Source organism: Telmatherina bonti (assembly GCF_933228915.1).
Source record: "Telmatherina bonti genome assembly, chromosome: 18".
Taxonomy (NCBI): domain Eukaryota; kingdom Metazoa; phylum Chordata; class Actinopteri; order Atheriniformes; family Telmatherinidae; genus Telmatherina; species Telmatherina bonti.
The window spans coordinates 13,708,327-13,736,115 of record NC_136616.1 but is presented as its reverse complement, the minus strand read 5'-3'; the positions used below and the strand labels follow the sequence as shown (position 1 = coordinate 13,736,115).

General features: G+C 40.5%; 1 protein-coding gene across 1 annotated transcript; it reads right to left on the bottom strand.

The window, feature by feature from the left end:
- Positions 1-1,010: 1,010 nt before the first annotated feature.
- Positions 1,011-27,406, bottom strand: LOC306769025 (actin-binding protein WASF3; the record flags this gene model as incomplete). The annotated part of the gene is given in 11 exon segments (XM_079257525.1): positions 1,011-1,168; positions 4,109-4,469; positions 4,471-4,525; positions 4,645-4,944; positions 5,317-5,450; positions 8,530-8,574; positions 9,177-9,245; positions 12,387-12,504; positions 12,580-12,733; positions 22,186-22,320; positions 27,274-27,406. Coding segments are annotated over 11 exon segments (1,662 nt in total).
- Positions 27,407-27,789: the final 383 nt, after the last annotated feature.

Here is a 27,789-nt window from a genome sequence, read left to right as displayed (position 1 = left end):
AGTTTTTTCCTTCCCACTGTCGCCAATGTGCTTGCTCAGGATGGGAGCTTTCAACTCAATCTGTTGGTTTCTTTATATATCGGCTGTTATGAATTGGCTTTCATTATGTTTTTTTTTTCTGTCTGTAAAGCGTCTTGAGATGGCATTGCTGTGATTTGATGCTATATAAATAAAGTTAAATTGAATTTAATTCTTTAATTCCTGCATGTTTTAAGCTAACAGGGCAGCTACAGGTATCATCATCCCAGCACAGCAGCTGGAGTTCCTATCACAGAAAATGTATGCGTTAACTGTGGACCAAACTCCCAAAATGTCTGCATCGCTTCCTGAGAGATGGTGTACGTTTCAAACACAGGCACAAGCTGGAAAAGCCCAGTAACCTGCTGATAAGCTATCATTTCCCTGATTATCCTGACCTGTTTTCAGAAATTCTTTCTCCTCATTTGGCAGATAAGTTAAGATTGCACTAATATTAGTCTTTCTTGTGCTATACCATGTGTTTTGTAAACACATCTCCCCCGTATTCACGAGGGGCCCGCCTACTCGCAGCTCGAGAGCCTGTAATATTGCTAATAATTACCACTCCGATGTGTAGGAGAGAGAAGCTGGCGTGTTTGTTTTTCACAGCTCAGTGTTTGTAGTTAAAAATGAGCATTTGGGGGTGGGAGCCTGTGGAAAACGAAGGAGTGTGCATGTTGTGCCACACACTTTGGGAAAGTGAGGCATGTAAAAAACACAAAAAACTAAAAAAAAAAAAAAGCCTTTGGGGGGTTTTAAGTCAAGAACAGAGGTTGTCAGGGGCAACCATGCAACCTGTTGCTCCGTGTTCAGAGGCTGAAACAATCCGGACTATGTGTGAACTGATACGTGTTGTTTCTGTTAAAAATGTTAATGATGGACCTTGAAACATACCAGATGCCTTAAACTTCTAGCTCACTGTCATGTTTTTCCCCACGTCCACTCTGACAGCTTCACCAACCTATCCCCCCCTTTGCTTCATCTTTTTTATTTTAGTCGGACCACTCGTTCTCGTCGAGCTCAGAGTCGTCGTCAGACTCGCTGTACTCCACGGCGATGCGACGTGAAAGGATGGTGGCCACGTCATTGCCTACGGGCTCCCGCTTCGCCTCCTGCTCCCTCTGCTCCTGCACTTTCCTCAGCTGGATACCTGAAAGGGAGGAAGAAAGGATGCAGTGAGGAAGCAGAGTCTTCAGAGGTTTAGGACCCTGCAGCTGGCATTTAGCTCAACAATCCAAAAATAGTTCGGACACTGTGGAAAATGTCACTATAAACAGATCATAAACTTTTGTAAATGTCGCAGCTTATTAAGTTTTCAGTAGAACACAGACAATAAATCCCTAAAACTGAGACATTTTACCATTTCATTTAAAATATTAGTTCAATGTGACTCTGAAAGTAGCAACACATTTCTCTAAAGTGAAACAGGGACTATAAAGCGCTGGAAAAGTAATTGGCACAGTTAAAAAAAACAACTGGAGGAGCATTTGACAACTAATTAGATTCCCTAGCAACATGTCAGTAACATTTGTCATTGTCTTTTAGCTCACATTTAAAGCAGGTTTCTAGAACCTCCTTCTTCCACCTGCGTAATATTGCAAAAATTAGGGGCATCTTGTCTCAGAAAGATGTGGAAAAATTAGTCCATGCCTTTATTACTTCTAGACTGGATTACTGCAATTCCTTATTTATAGGTTGTCCCAAATAAGCCCCGAAAAGTCTCCGGCTGATCCAAAATGCTGCAGCGAGGGTTCTGATGAGGACTAGCAGGAGAGATCATATTTCACCAGTTTTAGCCTCTCTACACTGGCTCCCTGCTAAATCCAGGATAAAGTTTAAAACTCTTCTCCTCACATATAAAGCTCTCCATGACCAAGCTCCATTGTACATAAAAGATCTCATAGTTCCATATATTCCAAATACAGCACTTCGCTCTCAGACTGCAGGTTTACTGATGGTTCCCAGAGTCTCAAAGAGTACTATGGGAGGAAGGGCCTTTAGCTATCAGGCTCCTCTCTTATGGAACCAGCTCCCACCGTGGGTTCGGGAGGCAGACTCCCTCCACACCTTTAAGATCGAGCTGAAAACCTTCCTTTTTCATGATTCTTATAGTTTGGATATGAGCATCTCCTGAGTTGGAGTCTGCATGTACGGGACCCAACTGTCCAGGTTATGCTCTTTGCTCTTATAGTTATGGGTAGTCTAGCCAACCATTACTTATGTAGCAATGGAGATGTTACCTGATGCACTGAGAAGTACCTCGCTCTATTTCTCTAATTTATTAATGTATAATTATATGACAATATTGCCGTCTCTAACTTATTTCTCCTTTTTTCCGCAGGTCTCCCTGAATAAGTGCAGTTGTACATGTTGATCTGTCTTTCCTGTCGTCTCCACCCCAACCAGTGGAGGCAGATGGCTGCCCTCCCTGAGCCGGGTTCTGTCGGAGGTTTTCTTCCTGTTAAAGGGGAGTTTTTTCCTTCCCACTGTCGCCTCGTGCAGCTCAGGATGGGGGATTGGATCGAAGTCATGACTCGATGCAATCAGTTGGTTTCTATTATAGGATATGTATGAATTGGCTTGAAATGATGTGTATGTAAAGTACCCTGTGACAACAATATTGTGAAGTGGCGCTATACAAATAAAGTTGAATTGAATTGAATTAACATGACTGTGGGCAGAAGGAGCATTTCAGAAAGGCAGAGTCTATCAGATGTGAAGATGTGCAGAGTATTAAACATTTTCAAAAAAATGTGCCTGTGAAATTCTGAAGACTTTAAAGATCCCACTTTCTAAAATGTGTAATATCAATAAATTATCTGGAGAATCAGAAGGAATCTCTGTGTGCATGGGACAAAGCAAAAAAATCAAACTGGTTGCGCATGGTTTCATGGCTCCTAGGCAACACTGCACATTCTCTATTGGAAAACGCTTCCAGAAATCACTGTATGTGCACACAGGTCACCCTAAAATCCACAAACACAGAAAAAAGCAAGCTATACCATGCAAAGAAAAAACCAGATGTGAACATAATTCAGAAACATGACTGAAAAATGGGCCAAAAATGGGCGGGGTTTGTGTAAAATCGCTGTGACATCAGTGTTGTGCACGACAAGCTCTATAACCACACAGGACCCAGAGGCAACCTGCTACTTGGTCTGTGGCTCGCTGGTCGCTAACCATAAATTGTATCCATTTGTTTGAAATTACTTCCAGTCTGGTCTGTTTAATCCACTCCGACCATTGTGGTCCTTGACCTGCTGATAGTCACTTTTGAGCTTTTTCAGCTTCAATCGACACAGCAGCCCGTCGTCTTTGAGTCAGAAAGCTCTTTCCTCTGTATCCTTTCCTCAGCACCCAAGCAAAGAAATGTCTCCTCCTCAGCGTTGGACCACAGAACAGACTTTAGTTGCACCATTGCTTGTCACATAATGTAAAAACTTATTTTGCGAGTTGGAGTCGCTCTTCCAGTGATGTCACTCCCTGACCCTGACCTCTCATTGGCCGTTCCCCTGACCAATAGGGGCACACGGTCTGGCAACGTCACACACAGCCCGATTCAGCTCGCTTAGAACCTGGGCTGAGGAGTTACTAAAAGAGTACTGGTAAATGGGTACAAAAGCCAAGTGGAAAACCCTACAAGTTGAGGTGAGAAAAGTTAAGTTGAGACAAGCTGATACTAATGGAAAAAGGCTATTAGGTACCTGTCAATCAAAGTGACACGCCCCCAATTATGCCAACTTTTGAGATTAAAATACTTCTAAACAGAGGAGTTAGAAAGGGAAAACATTCCTTTCCTGAAACTCCAGCAACTGGTCTCCTCAATTCTTAGACGTTTGCAGGCAGTTGTTAAAAGAAGAGGATTTGCTACACCATGCTAAACATCACTTTGTTCCAACTTTTCTTTGGAAATGAGGATTGTTTGTCTTCTAATAGCCTGAACTATTTAACTTTTAAAATACTGGAAGCTACAAAGATGTTTTAGGTGTAAAAGGTCTTTGGTATCAAAATTCTTCTTTTAATTGAAACCTTTATTGTTCTACTACAGAAAGATATTCGTTGAGGTATACAGTCCTTCAGTAAAACTTACCTCTACGTATGGCAGCCAGCAGGTCGGAGCGCGCGTCGCTCATTGGGATCATCCCCAACATGGTGGACTTCCGTGTGGAGGGCACTGCATCCACAGCTGTCTGACCGACAGCGGCGTGCGGTGGGGATGGGTGGGCCTGGTGTCCAATAGGTACTCCAGGAGGTGGTGGTGGAGGGGCTGCTGGGGGTGCGCCTGAAGGTGGGTGGGCAGGGGAGGGCACATAGTTGGCTGGGGGTGGAGGAGGAGAAGGGGAATAGGGGCGAGAGAGGGCGGAGGAAATTGGGGGGACAGCAGAGGCAGCAGCTGAGGCGGGGGCTGTGGCAGAGTCGAAGGCGGTCTGTGCGGAAGGGATGGTTGGGGGGTGGCGGCGGAGGGGCTGGAGGGATGTAGTACTCTGGGATGGTGGAGGGCTGACCACTGGAGCAGAAGAAGAACAGAAAGGAAAAAATAGATGAAGAAAAAGCCAAAAGCTGAAATGTTCCCCATCACCATCAGCGTTCCCATGGCAAGAAATTACAATGGTACACAAATCTTACCCATGTCCGGCCCGGTAGTCCTTGACAGACTGTTGCCTTGGACCGTTGACTGTCAGATCTCCTCCAGGCTGGGCACCATGTCCAGATGGTGTCCTACCCAGAGAAGCCACATGTCGACCGGCGGCTGCTGGCCCGGCTCCTGGAGGCTGGTTTGCTGGCCTCAGGCCACGATCCAGTGACTGGGTCTGGGCTGCAGCACTCAGGTGGTCCCTAGCATGATGGTCATTGGGGTGGGTGGCACTAGGGGCCTGGGTGGAGGGGTGGTTGGGGCTGGCTGGGTAGGAGTCAGATGCCATTGATCTGTTGGGTAGAAATTAAGAGGGTGAGCTAGTGGACATTAAAAGGAATGCAACACCTAATTCACATCTCGTGAATAAACAATACTTTAAAATAACATCTGTGACATAGATATTTAAAACGAACAAACCCCCTGATATTAACACTAAATATTATTTATTTTTTTCATGAATCTATGAGTCCAACATTCTCCAGAAGAGGGCAGCACATAACTTTAAACCAATTTTCCAGTGTGTGCAGCATAAAACCAAAATCCTCTCACGCTCTAACTCAAATAATACAATATTATGTGTGCTAATGTGACTAGACTGGGATCAGAAAACAGGACCTTAGAGGAAAACTTCAATCATGGCTTGTGTATTTGTGTGTTTGCACCTGCTATCAGGGGACAACGAGCCTTCAGAGGACATGCCATGGTAAGGAGATGGGGTGAGCTTGGCGTCGGGTCTGAACTCTTTGTCGTAGGCCAAAACATTCCACTCCTGGCGACGGTTACGAGCCTTACGCACCTTTAAGAGGACATTAATGATAGCAATTAGTAATGAAATATGATGTTTTGTGTTTGCAAATCCAGTCTTTAACCCGTTAAATGATGCAAGTGAAGGTGTTGCATAAAGTACTCTAAAAGAAAAACAGCTCATGAATGAGCTTTTGGAGTAAATGTAACTTATTAGCATTTACTTTCAATGACATGGAGCATCACATATCTTAAACCTCTTAAGGAGCTGCATTAATAGACACTGGAGAGCGCATAAACCTCTCCTCTTCAGGAAATGGTTTAAATATTCTTTTACTGGAGACAGCTTTTAGCGATTAAGAAGACCTCCTACTTACTGTGGTTGTCAATTTAATTTCCTTCAGTCATTTTTTTGTCAGCTTAATTTATATTCTAATTTTCTTCTTAAGCGGTTACTTACCCCTAACTACACTGAACTTCCCTGATTAAAACCAGGGAAAGATAAAATCAAGCTCATTTCCATATTAACTTGACTAAGCCTGAGTCTTGGTAATGTGGAACACCAATTTGGAGATTAATATACACTGAAAACCATTTAAAGCCAGGTACTAAAGATTAGATTACAAAGCTTAATATTAGATTTTGGATATGAAAATACATTCAAATGCCACCATGCAAAATATTTCTAAATGAAACTAAATTTCTCTGAAGACACAGCATGAAACTCTAAATCCCACAGCAGCTAATTATTTGGAGCATAAAAGTGAAGCTAAGGGATTTATGAATTTCTTTTGAAAAGTATCTAATACCAGGAGCGAACTCTTGGTTAGTCCGGTAACTCATTCATTCATTCATTCATTCATTTTCTGAACCGCTTAATCCAATTCAGGGTCGCGGGGAGCCTGGAGCCTATCCCAGCTGGCTTTGGGCGACAGGCAGGATACACCCTGGACAGCTCGCCAGTCCATCGCAGAGTCCGGTAACTATCTAAGCAAAATTTGACGAAAAATACAGCGAGCTGCAGTGCGGGACGCTTGGCATGAATGGTGCACTACTAGCTAGCTAGCTAATTTAGCTAGACTAGGACTAGTAAAAAGCTAACAGTAATTTAGCTAGTTGTTAATTTGTCCAACTGACTCATTTACCATAACTGGAATTGATGCAACATTTTGATGTAACACCAGTGTCGGCTGGGCTCGATGCTATATTTAAGCCAAATTGGATGTTAATGTTAAATGACTACTTCTTTTCTTAGATATTATTAATAGGATGATACAAAGGATGATATCATAGTTTGATGTTTGTCAATATTTCTACCTATAACAAAGAAAAAATCTTATAGATACTAACAGGTGTCCAGTAACTGGACACCTGTGGCATATCGTTACCCAAATAGCACAATTGCCAATGTCATATTTTAAAGTTTCATAGGCAAATAAGCACAGTGACTCTTACAAATTTGACTCATATAAATTTTGACAAAATGTGACTAATGTAGTCATTTCCACATGCTGTGCTTTTCTTATGACTGTTGACTTTCTGCTAGTTCCCTGCTTATCCTGGTGTTTTCCATCCATCCATTTTATTAACTACTTGATTCTTAACCCAATGATTGCTGGGATTGCATATCCCAGCAATCATTGGACGAGAGGTAGGTACACCCTGGACAGGTCGCCAGTCCCTACAGAGACAAATAACCATTCAAGCTCACACTCACTTCGAGGGACAATTTAGAGTAACCAGTTAACCTAACATGCATTTCCTTGGATGGTGGGAGGAAGCCAGTGTACACAGAGAGTGAGAGAGAGAACCCACGCATACACTGGGGAAACATGCTAACTCTCCACAGAAAGGCAACCATTCGAACCTCCCCCCAGCCAAAGCTTGACCTTTTTTGCTTTGAGACCAGAGAGCTAACCACTACACCATTGTTCAGTCTTCATGGCATTTTACATTAAAAAGGAAGAATCCAAAAATGAAATAAAGTCAAACAGTTCCTACTGTATGACCTGTTTTTAGGAGGCGAACTCTACATTTTTTCCCATGACCAAAAAAGACCATTGCCATTGAAAGACAAACTGGTTAAAGTTTTAGGGTCTAATGGAAAAACAGACAGCTATTGTTTTGATGAAAAAAAAATCGAACAAGCAAGATTTGTTTCTACAGGACAGCTGCTAGATGATAAAAATACTTTAAATACCATTTTAAATCTATAGGTGTACAACCAAAACCAAGGCAACACTGTTGTCATATGAACATTTTAAACCAGTAAATAGTCTCGCTTTGGTAAAATAAATAGCTCACTATAAGCTAGCTACTAAGGTAGCTATGGCTAATTAACTAGCTAGTTTAATTAACTTTCCAATGTTATTAAAAAACTACGTAAGAGAAAATTAACTTTTACAACTTTTTAAAATTTATTTTTAAGTATGTTTTGGTTACACATCTATAATTCTTTATAAAAGTTTAATAACATTGTTGACATGTGTCATAAATCATGGAAAAGTTTAATCCGGCCTTTTGGCTCCCGAGTGCCTTAGCTGACAGTGTGTTCACAGGAAGCCAATTTTAATTGGAATTGTTTTTGAGTACTTACTAAACTTGTCTGTAAATATACATTTACTTTAATGTACTTCAGGCATTGGATGGCACCTTCATTTAATATTGTCACATTTTTCTGTTGTTATGCCGTTAGACCCTTTTAAATGCATTTATGTTTATAACTGGTTGTGTATCCCTACAATTTTAAGCCTTTCTGATACTAAGAGAAATTAAATAAAAATCTTTTTATGTGTATGCATGTTGATAAAGAATTCTTAATGTGTTTGTTCATTTTTATAAAATTTTTATTAAAATAATCCAGTTATTCATATTTCAATCTTATTTTATCTTCTTTTGTTTAGATATTTGGGCTACTCTAAGAGATTTTATGATTAAAAATTTGTGATAATTCAGTTTAATGTAAATACCAACATTGTGTTTTCCCTTTTCATCATATTTTTATTCCTTTTTTATTTGATGTTTTCCAATAATTTACATATCAGCTTGGAGAAGACAAAAAACTGCAATTTCATGCCAAGTCCATAAATTTGACTTGGTGTGTAAATGATTAAAAAAAAAGTATTACTGACCTTCTTCACTTCTCTGCTCGGGTCTTCAACCTGCTTCTGCTGCTCCTACGAGACACACACACACACAAACACACACACACACACACACACACACACATGAACAACAGGGGAAAGAAAACGAGTCAGTGATTTGTTTATTTATCGTCTGCAGAGGGAAAATAAACTGGACCCCATCACCAGTTATTTCACCACGGGGTACGAAAAGAAAACTGAAAAATGTTACAATGAACCAGGCACACACACACACACACACACACACACAAACTAATGTACTAACTACCTACTAACTACAGAACTGGGTAACACAGACGTTAGCATACGGTCAACAAATGAGCTAAAACCCGTGAGGGACACGAAACAGCAACCAAACCAAACACGAGGGTTTCAGAGAGAGGATGAGGCGGCGTGCTGATGTGACGTAACACACAGACACAAGCAAAGGGGGGAGTGCACACGTGTGAGTGTGTGTGTGTAGCTTTGTCTTTCAACTTAAATACAGTCTGAGTGTGTTTCTCTACGTGTGTGCCTTACCTGTGTTCAGACATCCTCTGTGATGTGTGTGTGTGTGTGAATTTACTGCTTGTGGTGTGTGCGAGGAGGAAGTGCGGGGGCAGGACTGGGCAGTTTAGGGGTCGGGGTTTTCTTACAGAGATGGACAGGGGGCTCCTGGGTGGGGCCTGTCTGGAGTGGGGCCTGTCAGGGTGGGCCGGACAGCCCTATGGAAACATGGGAGAAAGACAAGCTGGTGCGTTAGACTGAGCAGAGGAATAGGAGGGATGGCGGGAGAGTGTATCGTCAAATGACAGGCAGCTACTGATAGAGAAGAAGGAGGAGGTGCTGACGGGATAAAGCAGTGAAGGATGAGCCAGCCTCCTGCAGCCTCCTCTGGTGTTCAAACCTGGTACTTTTTTTTTTTTTTTTTCTGTCTGGAATGACAGCTTAAAATATGTTGCTCCTACAAGGTTTGCTTTTATTTGTCTTATTCTGCAGATTCCAGGTAGAAGGGAAGGAACAGAAAAAGCATTATAATTAACAGAAACACTGACACAAAGCAGCGAAGGCATACAGCAGCAGCTGTTCAGCAGATTATTATACTGTAGAGCCGATTTATGACTGAGTTTGAATCAAAGGAAAATACCACCAAACATACACACTTAAATAATTTGCCATCATAAGTAAATAATAATACAATTGAAATATTTACAAACATATAACTGAATTTAGAAACACAAGCAACTGTATATTTCACATCTATTCATGTATGTATTTAATGATTTATTCATCTTTATGTAATCTGTCATGCATTATTCCATTATTTATGTTTATTTGGTATCCTTTTCTCTAAAGTCTGTTTATTTAATTATGGATATATTGCTCTGAAATATGAATTTTTCCAGTATGTCAACTAATTTACACTTTCAAACAAAGATTTGTACAAAACTGTTTTTAAAAACATTTGTAAACAGTGCAAAATGTGAATTATTACCTGTAATAATTTGCTGATTATTCAAAACTTTCATTTAATAGTTGTAAGAAAACTTTACAGAAGGTAAAGCTGAGAATTTTATTGATTCATTAAACTATGACCGATCATTTTGTAGCATAACTTTTTTTTTATTTATTTTTTTTTTTACTATGAAATCACTCTACTGGTTTTACATTACATTGCTGAAATCAGCAAAACGTTACACAAAATAAGTAAAAAAATTTCACTGGATCGCATGTGTTGTTTCAGTACCTTCACATGCTTAAGCTTAAAGGTGGTTACATGTGCAAGTAACTCATGCCACACACATACACACCGTCAGAAATGCTGTTTTTCAAAGTTTGTTGTGACTACAAGCTGAATGGTTCCTCTCCTCTTTATCCTTAATACTGTAACACGAGTCGCACTGTGTAAAAAATAAGAGTTGTATTATTGAATAAATGAATGAATGAATAATACTTACATTGTGACAATAATTACATTGTCCTCAATTATACACATTTTACTCTTCACAATGTAATGAGAAGTTCAGCTCTTTTCAAAGATTCGACTCTTTAACTCATTTCCCTCAGAAGAGTTGGCTCTTTTGGTTCCTAAATTTGTAAACAGTCTGTACTTCTGTTTTAGTCTAATTAGCAATTATGGTCAGTTTGTTTGTTGGTGAGCATTTTTTGTTTTAATTCACTTTATCATGAGAACCTTTTTCTTGCATTTATTTAATAAGAAATCATAATTATATTTAATCTTTTAATAAAACTTTAAAACGTACAACTTAACACAGAACCACACCGAGCAATTTAAGTTATTTAAATAAAGTCTGAACACTTTAAATCAACCAATTTCTCCGTGTTTTACTGACGTTTCTGCAATTTAAATCTGGCTTTCAGGCTATCTCTGTGTACCTGGTCTGTAGCACTCCATGTCTTCTAGAAGGCCTTGCTTTCTTCACATACTGGTAAGATCTCGGTCTTTTTCGCATGTAAATGATCACATGGTGTGCCCATAAAAATCCCTTTTCTCAAGATTCGTCTCTTAGGCCCTGTCCACATGTAGCAGGGTATCTCACAAAATGAAGATATTTTTATCCAATTTGGCCGATCGTCCACACTAAAACACAGATTTATGCACTCAAAAATGATGGTTTTAAAAACCTTCGACTAAAGTGAAGATATGCACGTCTGTTTGTGGACGTATATAACCGGGGTTTCAGATTTTGAAATATGACCGTCTGCGACAGAAAATGCCATGAGGTCACATACGCAACCTATGTTTATGTAACTAGGGGTCTTGTTTGTGCACCTATACTTTTATAATATATAAAACAAGAAGAAGTTCTGCTGAACTGGCACATTCGCCATCTTTTATTATTAGTCAGCACCATCGATCTTTTACCAACAACACAGCGCAGACTTCCGGTTTGGCTTTTTCAAAATAAAACCATCGGCCCGCCGCTTACTGAACACATGAACTCTTTTACATTTACACCAGCATGGACGTCTTCGTAACTGTGATGGTGTTATCTGTTGTCCAGTCGCGTGTGTTTGTTTGCTCAAATACCGCTCCATGTAAACTACCATGGAGCGGCAAAGGACGACATTGAGGACAATTATTTTCCGCTACCTAACCATATCATGTTGGAGGCATGTCTGGTGTTTTGTGGAAGTGACGTCGTGAGATAGAAGGTTATTCTGATTGTATATGATTAGAGGCGCTACTGCCACCTGAAGGGTTGATATGCTTATAACTGTGCTTACCAACGTGATTGTGTGGATGTGTGTGGATGGATCTGTTTTTGAAAAACAAGGTTGTGTGGAGTCAGGGGGGGGGGGTATTTGGTTTTACATCAAGCCGGCTACGTGTGGACAAGGCCTTAGACAGGAATCGTTATTCTCAATCACTAAAAAGAATCATCTCTTAGAGCTGACTGGTTCACGAACAATTCGTCATCCTCTACTGAGCACCGTGATGTACTACAAAACGTCAGCCCTCAAAGCTGCATCTTTTGCTCATGACGCATCAACTTAACTGTTGCGATGGCTTTATTTAAAACTCGGCTTCATTTCCCTTTGATCTTAACTTGAGGGTTAGGGGTTAGCTTGCCCAGCTGCTGCTGTATTAACAACCAAATACACAGCAAAGCAAAGCTAAATGGTGAATACAGTAAAGATAGATATGCATCAACTGAAATAACAGCATAAAAATGACACAATAAGGCAGGAAAAAGTAGATTAGTAAAGCCAGACAATGAATTTCTTTGACTTTTCTTCTCCAACTCCACGCTGACACACATTCTTTCCCTCGCTGGCACTCGCAAATACGCCTCCACATGCAGAAGGACTCCACCTGCTCCACCTGCACCATGGTTACATACCTTCTGCCTCCTCTTCTCTTTGCGTTTGTCTTCGGTGGCCTGCAGCATTTTCTCCTTCCAGAGGTTGAAGAAGTAAGAGGGGTCGGTGTAGAACTTCAGCGCATCTTTCTTGTCATCCCTAGAAACAGGAGGGGGGGATAAAATGGTAAAACTATGTTCATCGCAGTCAGTAAATGTAGAAAATGCTACAGACCTGTAGGGACTGAGGATGTTGAGTGGTGGAGGCTTGTCGCAACGGTGGTACATCTCCACCACAGGGTTGGGCACAGAGGTCCTGGAAACTACCTGCTGGTCCTGGATTGTGCTGCTCTTAAAGGCCTTTCTCATGTTGATATCCTGCAGGGAAACTGGAAGCAGAGGACGAGTTTTTAAGCAGGGATTTAGTAAACAACTTGACAATTAGGTCGGAAATGAGCAGAATCATAGACTCTCTATACTTAATGGTGTTTGTCATTATAATTCCTCCCAACAGCTGTTTGATCTCTTCAAATGGTGATGGATTAGCAGCTAAATCCTGAATTTACAACACTGTCCTTTGCCCTCTGGTCCCAGATTTGCCAAGTTTAGTCATGAATTGAGTCAGGATTTGTGGTGTTAAAGGGTAATCGCTTGTTTGTGCTCAGCTGACATCACAAAATTTAATCAGGCCACAGCTGTCTAAGAGCCAAGTTTCATCCAGTTCAGAGCCAGATTTGATGGAATAGTTGAAGAGCAGAAAAAGATAGCTTGACAATGTTTTAAGATGAATATTTACTGTGTGTTTCTGCTGACATAGTTTGTGAACACACTGTAGAGCAGCGGTAAAAGGCTAAAAGCAGCTTCTGGGAGAGCTGGTTTCTTCTGGGGAGTCACTGGAAGGGAAGTCGTCCTTAACAGGCCTTTGTTGTTGACTGTCCAGGACAAGTCCTGTTTGTTGTCTACATCAGAAAGCTGGACCCTCCCTGTACATCCCTGGCTGATGTTCAGCGTTATTCCTGTAGCTGATGAGCAGCTTCTTGGTTTTTATGGTGCTGGGAGCCAAGTTGTTCTTCCTGTATCCTCCCTAGCGATCAGGCCACCTACTATGGTGTCTCTGGTATTATGATGGTGTTGATGGGGTGAGCGGGGGTGTCAGATGTGCGCCACAGGGGGCCAGAGCAGACATCCAGTGGGTCCAGGATGAACAGGTAGATGTAAAAATTACATGGAAGACTTTGATTGTAATCTTTTTTAATAAAAAGAAGCAGAAATGACTGATTTATTCACATAAATCTGCATTTTTTAAATGATTAGATCTAAAATATATTCAAAGCAGATGGGTTGACTTGTTCTATCATTTATGTATTTCTTACTTAACAAATCTAACTTCAGTCTGCATGATGAGGTGAATCAGTTCAGGCGGTCGGGATTTCGACACAAATGTGGAAACCTGCAGGGATGGACGTTTAACGCAACTTCTCGTTTTTAACTTTAGTTGCTCTAATCAAAATGTGAAATATGTTATCTTTCAGTTCCAGAAAAATACCCTAAAATAAATATTTTAGATTCATTGTGATCCATAACTTATAATGCACATGTAAAAGAAACATTGAGCCAAAAAACTGCTGAAACAGCACTTATTTCTTTCATGAAATTTCTGGTTGTTCAGCTATTCTACTCTAAGAAACCTATTAAACATGAACATCTTGATGATGTATTTGACATTTATTTACTACAACAAAGAGAAAAAGAGAAATTTTTCCTGATTTCATCCATTTATTTTCTTATACACTTAGTCCCATTCAGGGTTGTGGGAAAGCTGGAGCCTATCCCAGCAATCATTGGTCAAGAGGAAGGGTAAACCCTGGACAGGTTGCCAGTCCATGGCAGGGATATTTCCCTTTAATTTACAGATCTTTATGCTATAATTTCACTAGTTTTGACCGCTTGCAATTAAAATATGCCATGTGTGGCCTCTTCAACTATACTGAGTTTGACACTGTTGGTACAGAGAAGAGATCCTCGATCCAGGTCCTCGAGGGCCGGTGTCCTGCATGCTTTCCAAGTGTCCCCACTGCAACACAGCTGATTAACATCAGTGTGCAGCTAGCAGACATGTGCAGAGCTTGTCTGAGGCGTGTTCCAACAGGGACGCCTGAAAACCTGCAGGACGCCAGCCCTCGAGGACTACGATCGAGGATCCATGGTATAGTAGGTCTAAAGTACGGGCCCAGCACACAGCCATATGGGGGACCCACTTTAGCCCTCAGTAGCCCATCAGGAAGTTCAGAATCCAGAGGAAGGTTTTGAAAGGTCCAGCTCTGCTTTACCAGTTTGGACAGACAAGAGAGAACCCAACAGCAACTCCACGTTTTACTGTCGACGGGTAGATGTGATGTTTCTATCTCCCAATGTCCAGAGAAGAGGCTAAACTCTACCACTGAGGAGGCCACCATCAGCAGACATGCTGGACTTGTAGCAGGTGATACATCTGCCTGGTGTTGCTGCTGATCAGATGCTCCGTCATCTTCGTGTAAGCTGCTTTAGCAACATCGTGATGAAGCACGGTATTTCGCCTCATCACCGTATCTAAAAGCTGTAATTTCCTTCCTTGTCTGGTTTCCTTTAGCAGGTTCAGAGCCTCCATTGCCATCAAGAGCTTATGTTTGGGACAGACGAAATATATTTATCCACTGTGACTGTACATGATGTAATGTAGTCCAGGGCCTCTACATAGAAAAATGTCCAAGCTGGCTTTTGATAAACAGTACACAACTGGTAAGAGGCCCGTTGAGGCCATTATTTAACAGCTGTTGTGGCATGAGTGCTTTTCCAGAAGGAGATGCAAACTGGGATCAAAATCAGAGATATAAGCGGCAAGTGACTGGCAGTGTGGTGAATTTTCATCTCTGTAACCATGTTTGGTGTTAACGTAAAAGACCGAAACGATGAGCGCTGAACTGCTGCATCTCTGCATGTTGCTATGTTTAAAGCAAAGCTTTTAGAAGCAGGTAAAAAACCAAGACGTTCAGTTTCCTTTCATTGGGATTACATAGATTAAAACAAGTAGCTGATTATTATAACTGTCTCACATTGGATACAAGAACCTTGAAGTTTTCTTCATCAGCATAAACAACTGCTGTATATATAGATGAACATTTGTAAAGTCCCCATAAATATAAACAGTAAACATGCAACCAGATTAATATGTAATAGTGTGTGCACTACAGATAAAAACAGACTTATGCATGCGCGCTCCAAGAAGGTGATAATAGGACAGCAGGGACAGATTCGTCTTCAAGCTTGTTGCATCAGCTTAGCAGGCGTCTTCCACACCCATAACACAGACATTACAGACTGGCTGCAAAAGCAGAAGCCTGCTAGTGTGTTGTTTCGTGTGTTACAGAAGCAGAAAGAGAGAGACAGAAAAATCCTGCATGCATGTGTGTCAATCCCTTTAGAGATTTAAGGCAAAGCTTTCCAGGATCTGCCAAATAGCTAAACACACGCACTCTGATTCATATTCACACATAGGAAGGATCAGTAAACACCAGACTAGTTGAGAAAAAGGTTAAACCACGTTAAAGTGACAGATTATTTTACTTGGACTGAATGTAAGTGCAGTATTTAAATGTTTTTTGTGCTTATGAAATGTCGTAGAGAATGCCGCCAAGTGTGTCTCATAGTTTTAACTTCTTACTGCTGAAGACTGAAAGGAGCGCCACAGAAAATAATAAATGCATAAAGGAAGAAGTAAAAAAGAAAATATGAAAACCACAGTGCAAAAAGTAGTCAGATTTAACTGAAGAGGGAAATGTAAAGAAAAAAAAAAAGTAAATGTATGTATATATGCGCAGGTAAAAGAGGCTGAGACGACGCCTCAGTGTGTATTTTAATTGCCTGTACTGTTTTTCTAATAATATGCTGTATATTATGTGTATTAAGATAGTTAATTAGTGATCAAGGGGGCAATGTGGGGTATTTAACAATAAAAATTCGACTTATACTGACTTTTGGGTTACATTGCAGCAGGAGGAACAGAAAACTGAGGACCGCCTGTACATATGTATATATATATAAATACATATACATATATATATATATATATACATATATATATATATACACATATATATATATATATATATATATATATATATATATATATATATATATATACATATGTATATATATATATATATACATAGATATATATATATATATTCATGCAAGTAAATTTTTGCCCTTGTTCATGTAGACGTGCACATTGAGGCTTGTGACGTAGGTCTGAGCGATTAATCGGACTTTAATCTGAAATACGATCTAAGTTTTCAACAATCATAAAAATAAAAGGGTACGATCATTTCTCTCTTTGCAGTTTCCTCCCCTGCTGTCTTCAGCTGCTAATCGAGCGTCTCTGGCGTTGCAGCGCTGTGCTGTAAACTCCTCCCACAGCCGTTTTGCTTTCATTCAGACACTGCTGCCAACTTGGCGACTTTCTCGCTAAATCTGGAGACTTTTTCTGTTAAAAGCGACTTGCGACAAATCTAGGGACTTTTACTGGAGTTATTGGAGACTTTTCTGGTGTTTTGGCGACTGACTTGAAGGCACATATTGTTCTGCAGTTACTGTAAGGAAGGAGCAGCGGGAGCCTCTCCCGTCCTAAAGCACTCCCAGGCGGCCAGCTTCAGTCGGCTCCGGCTGCAGGTCCATGTAGAATAACTGCAGTAGGTTGTGGAAGTTCACCTAAACATAGTTTATACCATTGTCAGTGAGAACTGACTGCATTATTTTCATATACATAGTTCGACGAGTTAAATCACTGTAATATCTCTCCATTACAGGGCGTTACCATAGCAACGAGTTAACCAGCTGGTTCAGATCAGCCGTCTCTTAACAGGTGAATGAGAGAAACGCGCTGCAGCCTGACAGCAGTTGTTTGGCATAAAACGTACATTGAGGCCAACGTAAAATAGTTCCTATATAAGCGGTAAAAGCGGATTAAACAACTCAGAACCGTGCATTAGACGGTTATAATACGTTATGACAGCTTCACTGTCACACGGACCGTTACAGGAAACCATTCCTGCCTCAATAAGACTGTTCAATGCTTCTTCCTTGTGTCTTAGATAACATCACGAATATTATTTATCTCCTCTCAACCATCGAGAACACCACGACGCGCAGCGTTGTTTAAAAATACTGGATCATTGTGTTAAATAATCGAGATCTCAATTTCAGTCAGAATAATCATGATTATAATTTTTGTCATAATTGAGGAGCCCTATTGCCCATCCATCCATCCATTTTCTAAACTGCTTAATCCAATTCAGGGTTGTGGGGAAGCTGGAGCCTATCCCAGCTGGCATTGGGTGACAGGCAGGGTACACCCTGGACAGCTTGCCAGTCCATCGCAGGGCCACACAGAGAAACGAACAACCACTCATGCTCACACTCACTCCTAGGGGCAGTTTAGAGTAACCAATTGGCCTAACATGCAAGTCTTTGGACGGTGGGAGGAAGTCGGAGTACCCGGAGAGAACCCACACATACACGGGGAGAACATGCAAACTCCACACAGAAAGGCCACTGACCAAACCCCTCTCCAGCCAAGGATTGAACCAGTGACCTTCTAGCTGTGAGGCCACAGTGCTAACCACTGTGCCACCGTGCAGCCCTATTGTGATGTGATGAAAGCTGAAAAAAGTTCAATTTTTGTGGCTATCGCATGGTTTTACAACTAATCAGCAAAGGTTTCATTGACTGATCAATAGGTCCTGAATGTGTTTGGACCAGCATGGAGATCCGCCATCAAATGATGATCTGATCTGTCCCTGACTCTGGGAGGGGGTTAGGGTTGCATTTGCATGATAACCTAACATATCTCATCCCTAATATATAGTAAACACACACCCATACACACACATACCTAGTTACACAACTACCCCCCTACACACGTACATACACGGAAACATCACCCACATCCCTGAACATAAACCGGCTGCTGCTCTGTTTGGAGTTACTTCTGGTTTTTTACTCAGGATGTTCATCCTGCTTTCTTTGAAACTTTAGATACTTGATTCCCTAAACATGTAAAAGATGTTTTTCTGTAGAGAAGACGTGACAGTTTCTGTGGTTTGTTTTCTACTTTCTGTTCACTTTCTTTTTTTTTTTTCCTATTTGTTTTATTCTTCTCTCTTCTTTTCTTTCTCTTTCTCTCCATCATTTCTCTCTTTTTTTTAGCCATCCATTACTTATGTAGCAATGGGGATGTTACCTGATGCACTGAGAAGTACCTCGCTCTATTTCTCTAATATATTAATGTGTAAAAATAAGCCAATAATGCCGTCTCGAACCTATTTCTCCTTTTTTCCGCAGGTCTTCCTGAATAAGTGCAGTTGTACGTGTTGATCTGTCTTTCCTGTCCTCTCCACCCCAACCAGTGGAGGCAGATGGCTGCCCTCCCTGAGCCGGGTTCTGCAAGAGGTTCTCTTCCTGTTAAAGGGGAGTTTTTTCCTTCCCACTGTCGCCGCGTGCAGCTCAGGATGAGGGATTAGATTGAAGTCATGACTCGATGCAATCAGTTGGTTTCTATTATAGGATATGTATGAATTGGCTTGAAATGATGTGTCTGTAAAGTGTCCTGTGACAACATTGTTGTGAAGTGGTGCTATACAAATAAAGCTGATTAAATTGAATTTTTCCCTCATCCTTTCCTTCTATTATCTCTTTATCTTTGGTCCAGTCCAGCAGTTATAAGCTGAAATAACAGACTTATGAAATAAATGATAAACAAAAGACTAAAGCGTAAGAACGAAGAGGAGCCTCATATCTACGGGCTCCTCTTGGAAGAGTAAATGTGTTCAGCACAACACGGCAGCCAGACCATCATTCTGCTGTCAGGATGCTGGACAGGACAAGTTGGAAAAAGAAAAAAAAGGAAACAGACGATGTGCAAAAACATCAATATTTGATTTATTTTCTGATTAATTCGGTTAAAATGTTTCTTCTTAAATTAACTCAGCAATTTTCTTCTTTTAAAATACTTTTTGTTCTTTTATCTTTCTACAGTCTGTGAAGAAGTCGAAATCTAAAGTGATTAGCTGTTTTGATCTGTGTGTGTGTGTGTGTGTGTGTGTGTGTGAGAGAGACACCCTCTTGTCTGCCTGGTGTTTGATCATTCCTTTCCAAGCCTTCGTCCCTGCGGTCAAATGAATAATCCACAGAACTAGCAGCCAATGCAACTTTCATTCAGACTCATCATCAAAGACTCGTCTAGCTCTCAGTATCTCTTCTTCTCTTCCTCCTGGACCACATACATCATTTCTCTCCATCCTTTCAAGTCTTCCACTCTGATTTAAATAGTTGTTTTCCTCTTGAAATGTTACAACGCAGAACATCTTAATCACTGCTTATAAAACATCTGCTAAATACCTGCTAATAACCGGACTGCTGTGCGAAGCAGGAGATGCTGTTAATTATCTGCTTGGCGAAAGTGAGAAAATGAAATGTAATTAGGAAAACGGTGAATGAAAAAATAAAAAGCAGATGAGAAAGATGGTGGGATTGGGGGAAAAGAAGAAGTGGAGGACGTGAAACATGAGAGAGAAGCAAATGTGTGGTAGGAAGTGAAAAGAGGAGAAAAAAAGGATTGTGCGTAGGAGAAGGAGGAGGCGAGGAGAAGAAAGAGTGCGAGCAGGTGAGAAGGAGGAGCGGGAGAGGAAGCGAAACATTAGACAGAGGAGTGCTGAGCTTTTCCCTTTTCGTCCCAGCCTGCACTGCTCCGGCTGTCTGAGGCTGCTGTGCTGCAGAATGACTAGGCAGTATCAGCGAGGAAAGGAGAGGGAGGGATGATGATGATGAGGAGGAAGAGGGGGGGGAACTAAAGAGGAAGAACAGACAAGAAGAAAAGGAATCAGAAATAAGTGGAAGAAAGGAGGAAGCAGAAAATGAAAGAAGCAAAACAGGAATGATGCGGAAAAGGCAGATTTTGGATCTTTGGGTCCACCATAGTCCTCCTTTGTATGTGTATGTGTGTGTGTAGGCCTATTAATTACTACATAAAGAGAATTGATCTTCAGAGACAGTAAAAAGGCTAAATGCACACACAAACACAACTCCAGTGATCTCCTTTCATCTTCCCTGGTGCTGGTTCAGACCTGATCCTGATCCTGGAGTCGGATCCAAGTTGTTTTAACCAGAGAAAAGTGTTGGTCTGCACAGTAAGGAGCCACTACAGAGCCTTACATCCCTTTCAGGTAGGAATGCACCAGGAAAGTCTGCTGAACTCGGTCTGATTGGGAAGCAATGCATCAATTACATATTTTTGCACTGTTTCAACAATTTATAGGTTTTTATACTGAAAATTGTGGCATATGCAAGGTAGTAAGGGCGGGGAACTAAATAAAAAGAAAAAAAATGGATTTTTCTTGCTTCACAATTTTAAAAATTATGTTTTTGTTAAAAACTTTCAGTTTTTTTATTTTTGAAAAAACAAATTAAATCATGTGTAATTTTCATTGTACTTCACAATTGTGTGACACTATGTGTTAGTCTTTCACATGAAATTTCAATAAAATGTGGAAAAGTTCAACATATACACACACACACACACACATATATATATATATATATATATATATATATATATATATATATATATATATATATATATATATATATATATATATATATGTATATATATGTGTGTGTGTGTGTGTGTGTGTGTGTACAGTTGTGTTCATATTTATTCATACCCTTTCATTAAAGAAGGAAAAAAACAGCTGCCTGTAAAATAAGCTGAAATTGACTAAAGTAATAATAAATAAAAATTTTATGAAAATCATTACATTATTTTCTAATTCTGGTTCAATAGAAATATTTTTTTAAAAAGCAAACAAATAAGATAATTTATTACTTATTACATCACTCCTAAACTAATATTTTGTTGAACAATCCTTTAATGTTTCCCCTACAGTCAGGTGTTTTCTGTTCCTCTCAGTCAGACTTCTGCACCTGTTGACAGGTATTTTGTCCCACTGTTCAACAGAAAAGTCTCTAATTTGTCCAGGACCAATTTGTTTGTTTGTTTTTTTCTTTCTTCAACTCAATTTAATGGAAAAAAAACAATGTCTTATATTACTAAATTATATTTTTGCAAATTTAGCAATTTTTCTGATAATGTATCTCCACAATATTTCAGCAGTCCAGTGCATGTGTGAAAGCACCTTATGCGTTTGTGTGATTACTTTCAAGGCCTCTTAAAAATACTCTGCTAAGTTTCTGTCCCTGGGTTTGCAGTAATGCCACCGCTTCATAGTTCATGTCCAATTTTAAACAAAGAAAACCTGGACAGATAAATACCAAAGCTAAGCTTCAGCACAATGGCCGTGTCCTTTTTTACCCTACAGTCTGTTCAGAGAGTGAGAACTGAACACAATGTCCTTACGTCCTCACAATCGTCCTCGCAGCTGAAGCCTGGAATCTAAAATAGGTCTCCACACAAACAGACTCAAAAGACTGCTCTAACCACAACAAATAATCTTTTATCAATGACTCATCAGCATAGCCATTAAAATGCAGCAGGATTATGATGAGGGAAAGCACTGCTACACACACACACACACACACACACACACACACACACAAACAAAAGGCAAATAAAAAACAATAAGCTGGTCTTGATGCCGCTTCATATTAACATTTGTCCAGACAAACACACAGGTGCACACAGAAACGAGCCCTGCTCTCAAAACAACAGATTTAATAGACTGTAGCAGCAGAAAGACAAAACACAAACACATGCAGGTCTTCTACAGGAACACACACATACAACACACACCTTCCTCCACAGTGGAGTCGAGCTGAGTGACTTTCACGGCCAGCTGGTCCACTCTCTCCTGCAGGCTGCTCATCCTCAGGTAGAAGCTGTTGGCTTCATTAAACAGTTCTCCAAAAATGTCCTCTGCATGGCGACCTGCACAAAAATACACACACACACACACACACACACACACACACACACACACACACACACACACACACACACACACACACACACACACACACACACAGAGACACACACACAGGTAGGTTTAATTCATAGGTAAAAGAAGAAAGTACAATTTGCATAAAACCTTGTTCAAACATTCACAGTGAGTCGCTGAGCTTTGCTTCACATCACAGGATTTCACAGTGTTAGATTTCAGAGAGTTAAACCCTCTATATTGTCACGACAATATAGAGGGTTTATAAACTGTGGCATTAAAATTAAGTTGTTCAAACTTATCTGACAGTTTTGGTTATTATGCATCATGTGAATGATGGAAACCTAAGCAGAGATTAGGAAATAACAATAACCAACATGCTTTTATTCGCTCAAGTAATGGAAACAACTAAATATCTTATCGCAGTTATGCTGATGATACTGTGCTCTATATTACTGTCTAATAGAGGACCCTGGTCCTAAACAAAGTCATATCAATACGTCATACGTTTCATACGTTTTTTTTTTTTTTTATCATATATCAGCAGAATTATACACAGATGAGCTTCAGCAGACAATGTTAAAATCAACAGAACTAAACAGAAATCTTGGTGATATATTTAACTTTGAGGTGAACTTAAACAGCCACATTAAAGCAGGAACCAAATCAGCCATTTAGCACCTGAAGAATATGTCTATAATAAGGGCACTGGGGGTTAAACATGACACAAAAACCTGTTCATGTATTTGCAGTCAGTATTCCTAACTTCTGTAATGAGGTTTTTACAGTTTCCTTCAGGAATAAAACTAAAATATCACTCAAAAAACTGCAACTAATTTACGACGCTGCTGCTTGTGTCTGAACCTATTTGATTCTCAGATCTTTACTGTAGCTTCCTGTGTGCCCCCCACCCCCCCCTCTCCCCCCCCCCAAAAAAAATTAACTATGTTCATATTGGTGCACAAAGCACTAAATAATTGTAGTCCCAAATATATATTGGATCTGCTGCTGCTGCTGATGATGATGTCATATGAGCCACAGATGATTATCCGGCTCAAAAATTTAGTTTCTATGCTCCTGATATTTAGAATAAACAACCAGAAAACCTGAAACCTGCTTCAAACCTTAGCTTAACTGAGGTTGGGAGTTTATTGCTTTGATTATGTCCCCTAATGATGATGATGTTGATTATGATAACACTATTTAATGTCCTGTCTTTTCCCTCTGATTATGTGCAGCGCATTGAGCCACCATGTATGCAATGTGTGGATAAACATGGACCTTTAAGGTCCATGTTGCCTCGGTTGCCCGTACCTGCCGATATGCTCTCTACAACATCAAGAGAATCAGACCGTTCCTGACAGAACATACGACTCAGCCTCTGGTTCAGGCTCTGGTCATCTCACGCATCGATTACTGCAATTCCCTAGTGGCCGGTCTGCCTGCATCCTCTGTCAAACCTCTGCAGATGATCCAGAATGCCGCAGCTCGTCTGGTTTTCAACCAACCCAAACGAGCTCATGTCACTCTGCTGCTAAGCGCTCTTCACTGGCTTCCGGTTGCAGCACGCATCAAATTCAAAGCTTTGCTTCTGGCTTACAAAACAATAACTCAAACGGCTCCAGTCTACCTTCACTCCCTAATCCAGACCTACACTCCCTCTCGACAGCTACGTTCCACCAGTGAAAGACGCTTCATGTTACCACCACAACGTGGGACTAAATCACCAGCCAGACTCTTTTCCTCTGTTGTGCCACGATGGTGGAATGATCTCCCAAACTCTGTCTGCTCTGCAGAGTCCCTGTCTACTTTTAAGAGCAAGCTGAAGACTCAGCTCTTCAAGGAGCACTTCAACACTTAGTATAGCTGTATTTATTGGAAAGTTGGAGAACTTAGCCCAGTTCTTTGCAACAAACTTTATGATATTAATTCTTGGTATTGTAACATAGGTGATATTATATGGTGGGAAGGGAGTAAACAAAAAAAAAGAAAAGAAAAAAGCCTGTAGCACTTCATGCAAGGATCTGCATCCAAGTGGACAGTCCTCTAGCATCTTCCGACAATGTCCTCTATTGTTAGATTTTGTGCTTGCTCTCACTCATATGTAAGTCGCTTTGGATAAAAGCGTCTGCTAAATGACTGTAGAATAGTATAGAATAGAATAGAATAAATTAGCTTTAGAAAAAAGTGATATAGCAATGTGAAAAAAGGAAAAGGGTGTAAAAATAGCCCCTGAAAAAGAAAGGAATGGAGGTCAGTGGATGCTGCCCCTTCTTTCTCCTTTACCACCTCCTCTTCCACCTGCCGTCTGTCTCAGCAGGACAGACTGACTCCTACTGTGCGCCCTTCAAGACTGTCAACTCAAAATAAGCTTTCTGTATTTGTGAGAACATAAGAAAAAAAACCACAACTATCCAAATACAGTTCATTTACTTGACACGCAGACGTGCATCCTACCTTAACAACACTGCCTCCCTGTAAAACACACATGTACACACACCAGCTACATCAAACCTGTGTGTCTTTAGCCGTCTTTCCACTTCATCTCCAGCCCACAACGTGGCAGATGGAGCAGAGGCGGAGCCATCGCCCATCTGGAGTGAGCTGTCACTGAATATTTGTTTTAGCCCATAACTGTTGATCACATTTGATTTGCCATTTTATCTTTTTCTCATCTCCACTGAGTGATTCTTCTTTTAAAAGTGCAAGTTTGCTGGATAATTTTTCTGGTTTTTAAAGATTTGTTCAAGGTGAGAGAAATCAAGAGAAGGAAGAACAAAGGAGGAGGACATCAAAATCCACAAAACTGACTCACCAGAGTCATTAAGTTGTTATGACAATTTTTAAAAAGCACTTTAGCAACACATTTACCTGTTTGTCACTGGACTCTTCACCATGAATCCAAAATGTGCAATAAAATGGCTAAAGAAGTGTTTCTGTTAGGATAGGAAAAAGTAATAGTCTGTTCTAAAAAGCCCAATGATGATGGCTATCTAAACGGGCCAGAGGAAACCCACATTTACAACTCCGCTTTACTGGAAAATAAGGCAGCATTTCCATCCAACAACACATTTTCCTAAGCGCTGAGTCCAATTCAGGGTTGTGGGAAGCTGGAGCCTATCCCAGCAATCACTGGGTGAAACAGGTCGCCAGTCCATCACAGGTTTTTCACCCAGACTGAAAATTTCATAAAGTCATCCAGTGATTGGAGAGTAGAAAAAGAACATTTGATAAATGTGGATGTGTTTATAAGAACAGGTATAACAAGGTGCAGTTTGGTGAGTTTGACACTCTGCACACACACAATCACTGCAGGAAAGCTTCTGTAGTTGTGTAGAAAAACCATTAAAGAACTTCAAACAAAGTTAGTCCTAAATCTATTTAAGTCCACAGGAAGACACTTAGCGATCACTTTGGATGACAAATCCCACAGTGAGAAACAAACTGCACAGTTGTTGGACAGAGACGCTCACTGTCTCTGCAAAGCCAGGGAACGGTGCTTTCACGTATAAACTACTCTCATGATGCTGTAAATCCTGAGCTCAGCCACTAACCCTGCTTACCCCAGACTGGTTTAGGCGGGACTACATTGCTGCAAAGTTTAGATTATTAACCCTCTGGGGACCAAGGGTATTTTAGAGAAATAAACCTCGCCTGACTTTTTTTTTTTTAGTTTAAATGCTAATAAACACCACTTTTCAATAATGTCCCATAATGTCCTATACCTTGTTTTTTTATTATTTTGAACTGAAATATAAACTGCTATGTAAATGAGGCTCCTTTGCTTGAAATAAAGAGTATTATAATTTCGAAGTATGACTAAAGGTACTGAAGGGGACTGAAGCACCGGAGCTTTCTGAAATCACTGTCAGCTGCACACACTGTATCTGTTACCAAGTTATACATCTGTTACGACGCCGTCATGTCGTTTATGTTGAAATAAACTACCTGAGTTATGCAAATGTTTGTTTGAGCAATTACACATGGTATGCGTGCGTAAAAGCTGCTGTTTTCATAATTTATCGGCCTTGTAAATACAGAAGGCAGCTATCTGACTGCTAATGATGCCGATGCATAGTGATTGACACTGTTTGGAGGCGTTTCCTGAGGTATCATCGGCTCTGATTGGACAAACACGTGTCATGCGCCAAACACAAAAGTTCTGATTGGAACACCTATTTTGACACAACACTGTATCACCTATGAAAGGACTACAGTGATGCCTGAACTACCGTCTGAAAGCCTGGAGTGCCCCGATTAAGAGGGGGAAAAAAGTAAATTTCTATCTTTTATGGTTCGACAGCTATGCTCGATTAAACACAACGTGGTCCCTGGCATCGCCGACGATGCCGGCGTCCCCAGAGTGTTAAGTTCTTTTTCAAGCGACGAACTTTGGCCGACGAAATACAAACGCAACAAACCACTTGCCACCTCTCACTTGGAACAAAATTAAACGCCTCACCGAACCATTTCACAGCAACAAGATACTTTACTGGGAAAATCCATGAAAGGAATATGTCCATAGAAGAATAAAAAAACCCAAAAAACTACTGCATGCACAGTTCATGGGGTTACTGGGTTTTTAAAAAGCTTTATGTTCTGTCACTGACCTGCGTTATTATAAGCTAACTGCTAATTATGACTCACGTTTTCATCACTTTTGTCAAATGGTGTGATTTAGCAATTCTATTTAAGCTTATTGTTTGGTATTTTTGTTAAAACAATCATTTTAGATTGAGACTAATCTGTGAGTACATTTTAGACCAGACCAACAGCGTATGCTAGGCTAAAACATCACTGTGAAACCAGCCAAGTCAAAATGCTAAAGTCTTGGGCTGCTATGCTAATAGAAAAATGTCTGAATAAAAACATGCCATGTGTAGTCAGTAGACACAAGTTAACATTAAAAGTTGCTTTCTTCTTTCAAGCTACAGTATACTCACTCAGACTGCCCAGCTGTTTGATGATGGCAGCTAGCGTGCTGTTGGTAACACACTCCAACTCACTGGTCACCCCATCTGGCAGCGCCCCACGGCACAAATGCCGGGGCTCAATGTTCCTCTTCACCAACGGCATGCTGCTTTACTCCTGCAGAACAATGGAAAAGACACAAAAGAAGCAACTATCAGAAATTTTGCATACCTCTAATCTTTCCACAAGCATTTTCTATTGGTTGTTGTGTCAGAAAATTGCTCAACAAGAAGAAAATAATCTGCCCCATCATTCAAACTCCTGTAAGAAATGCTGGATAAGCGCTGTACAGTACAAATGCTACTGGTAAATAAAGAAGACAGACAAGCTCTGAGGAAAAATGAGTTGCTGTTCACTTGTAAGCCCTGATGGAAAGAGAGGTGTCATGTCCGCCATGGGGCGCAGTCACTCATCACGCTGCTTGATGTCAATGTGGCTGATTTGCGCCAAGAGGCAAATGAGCCGGAAAGAAATTTTTAAATGGCGCT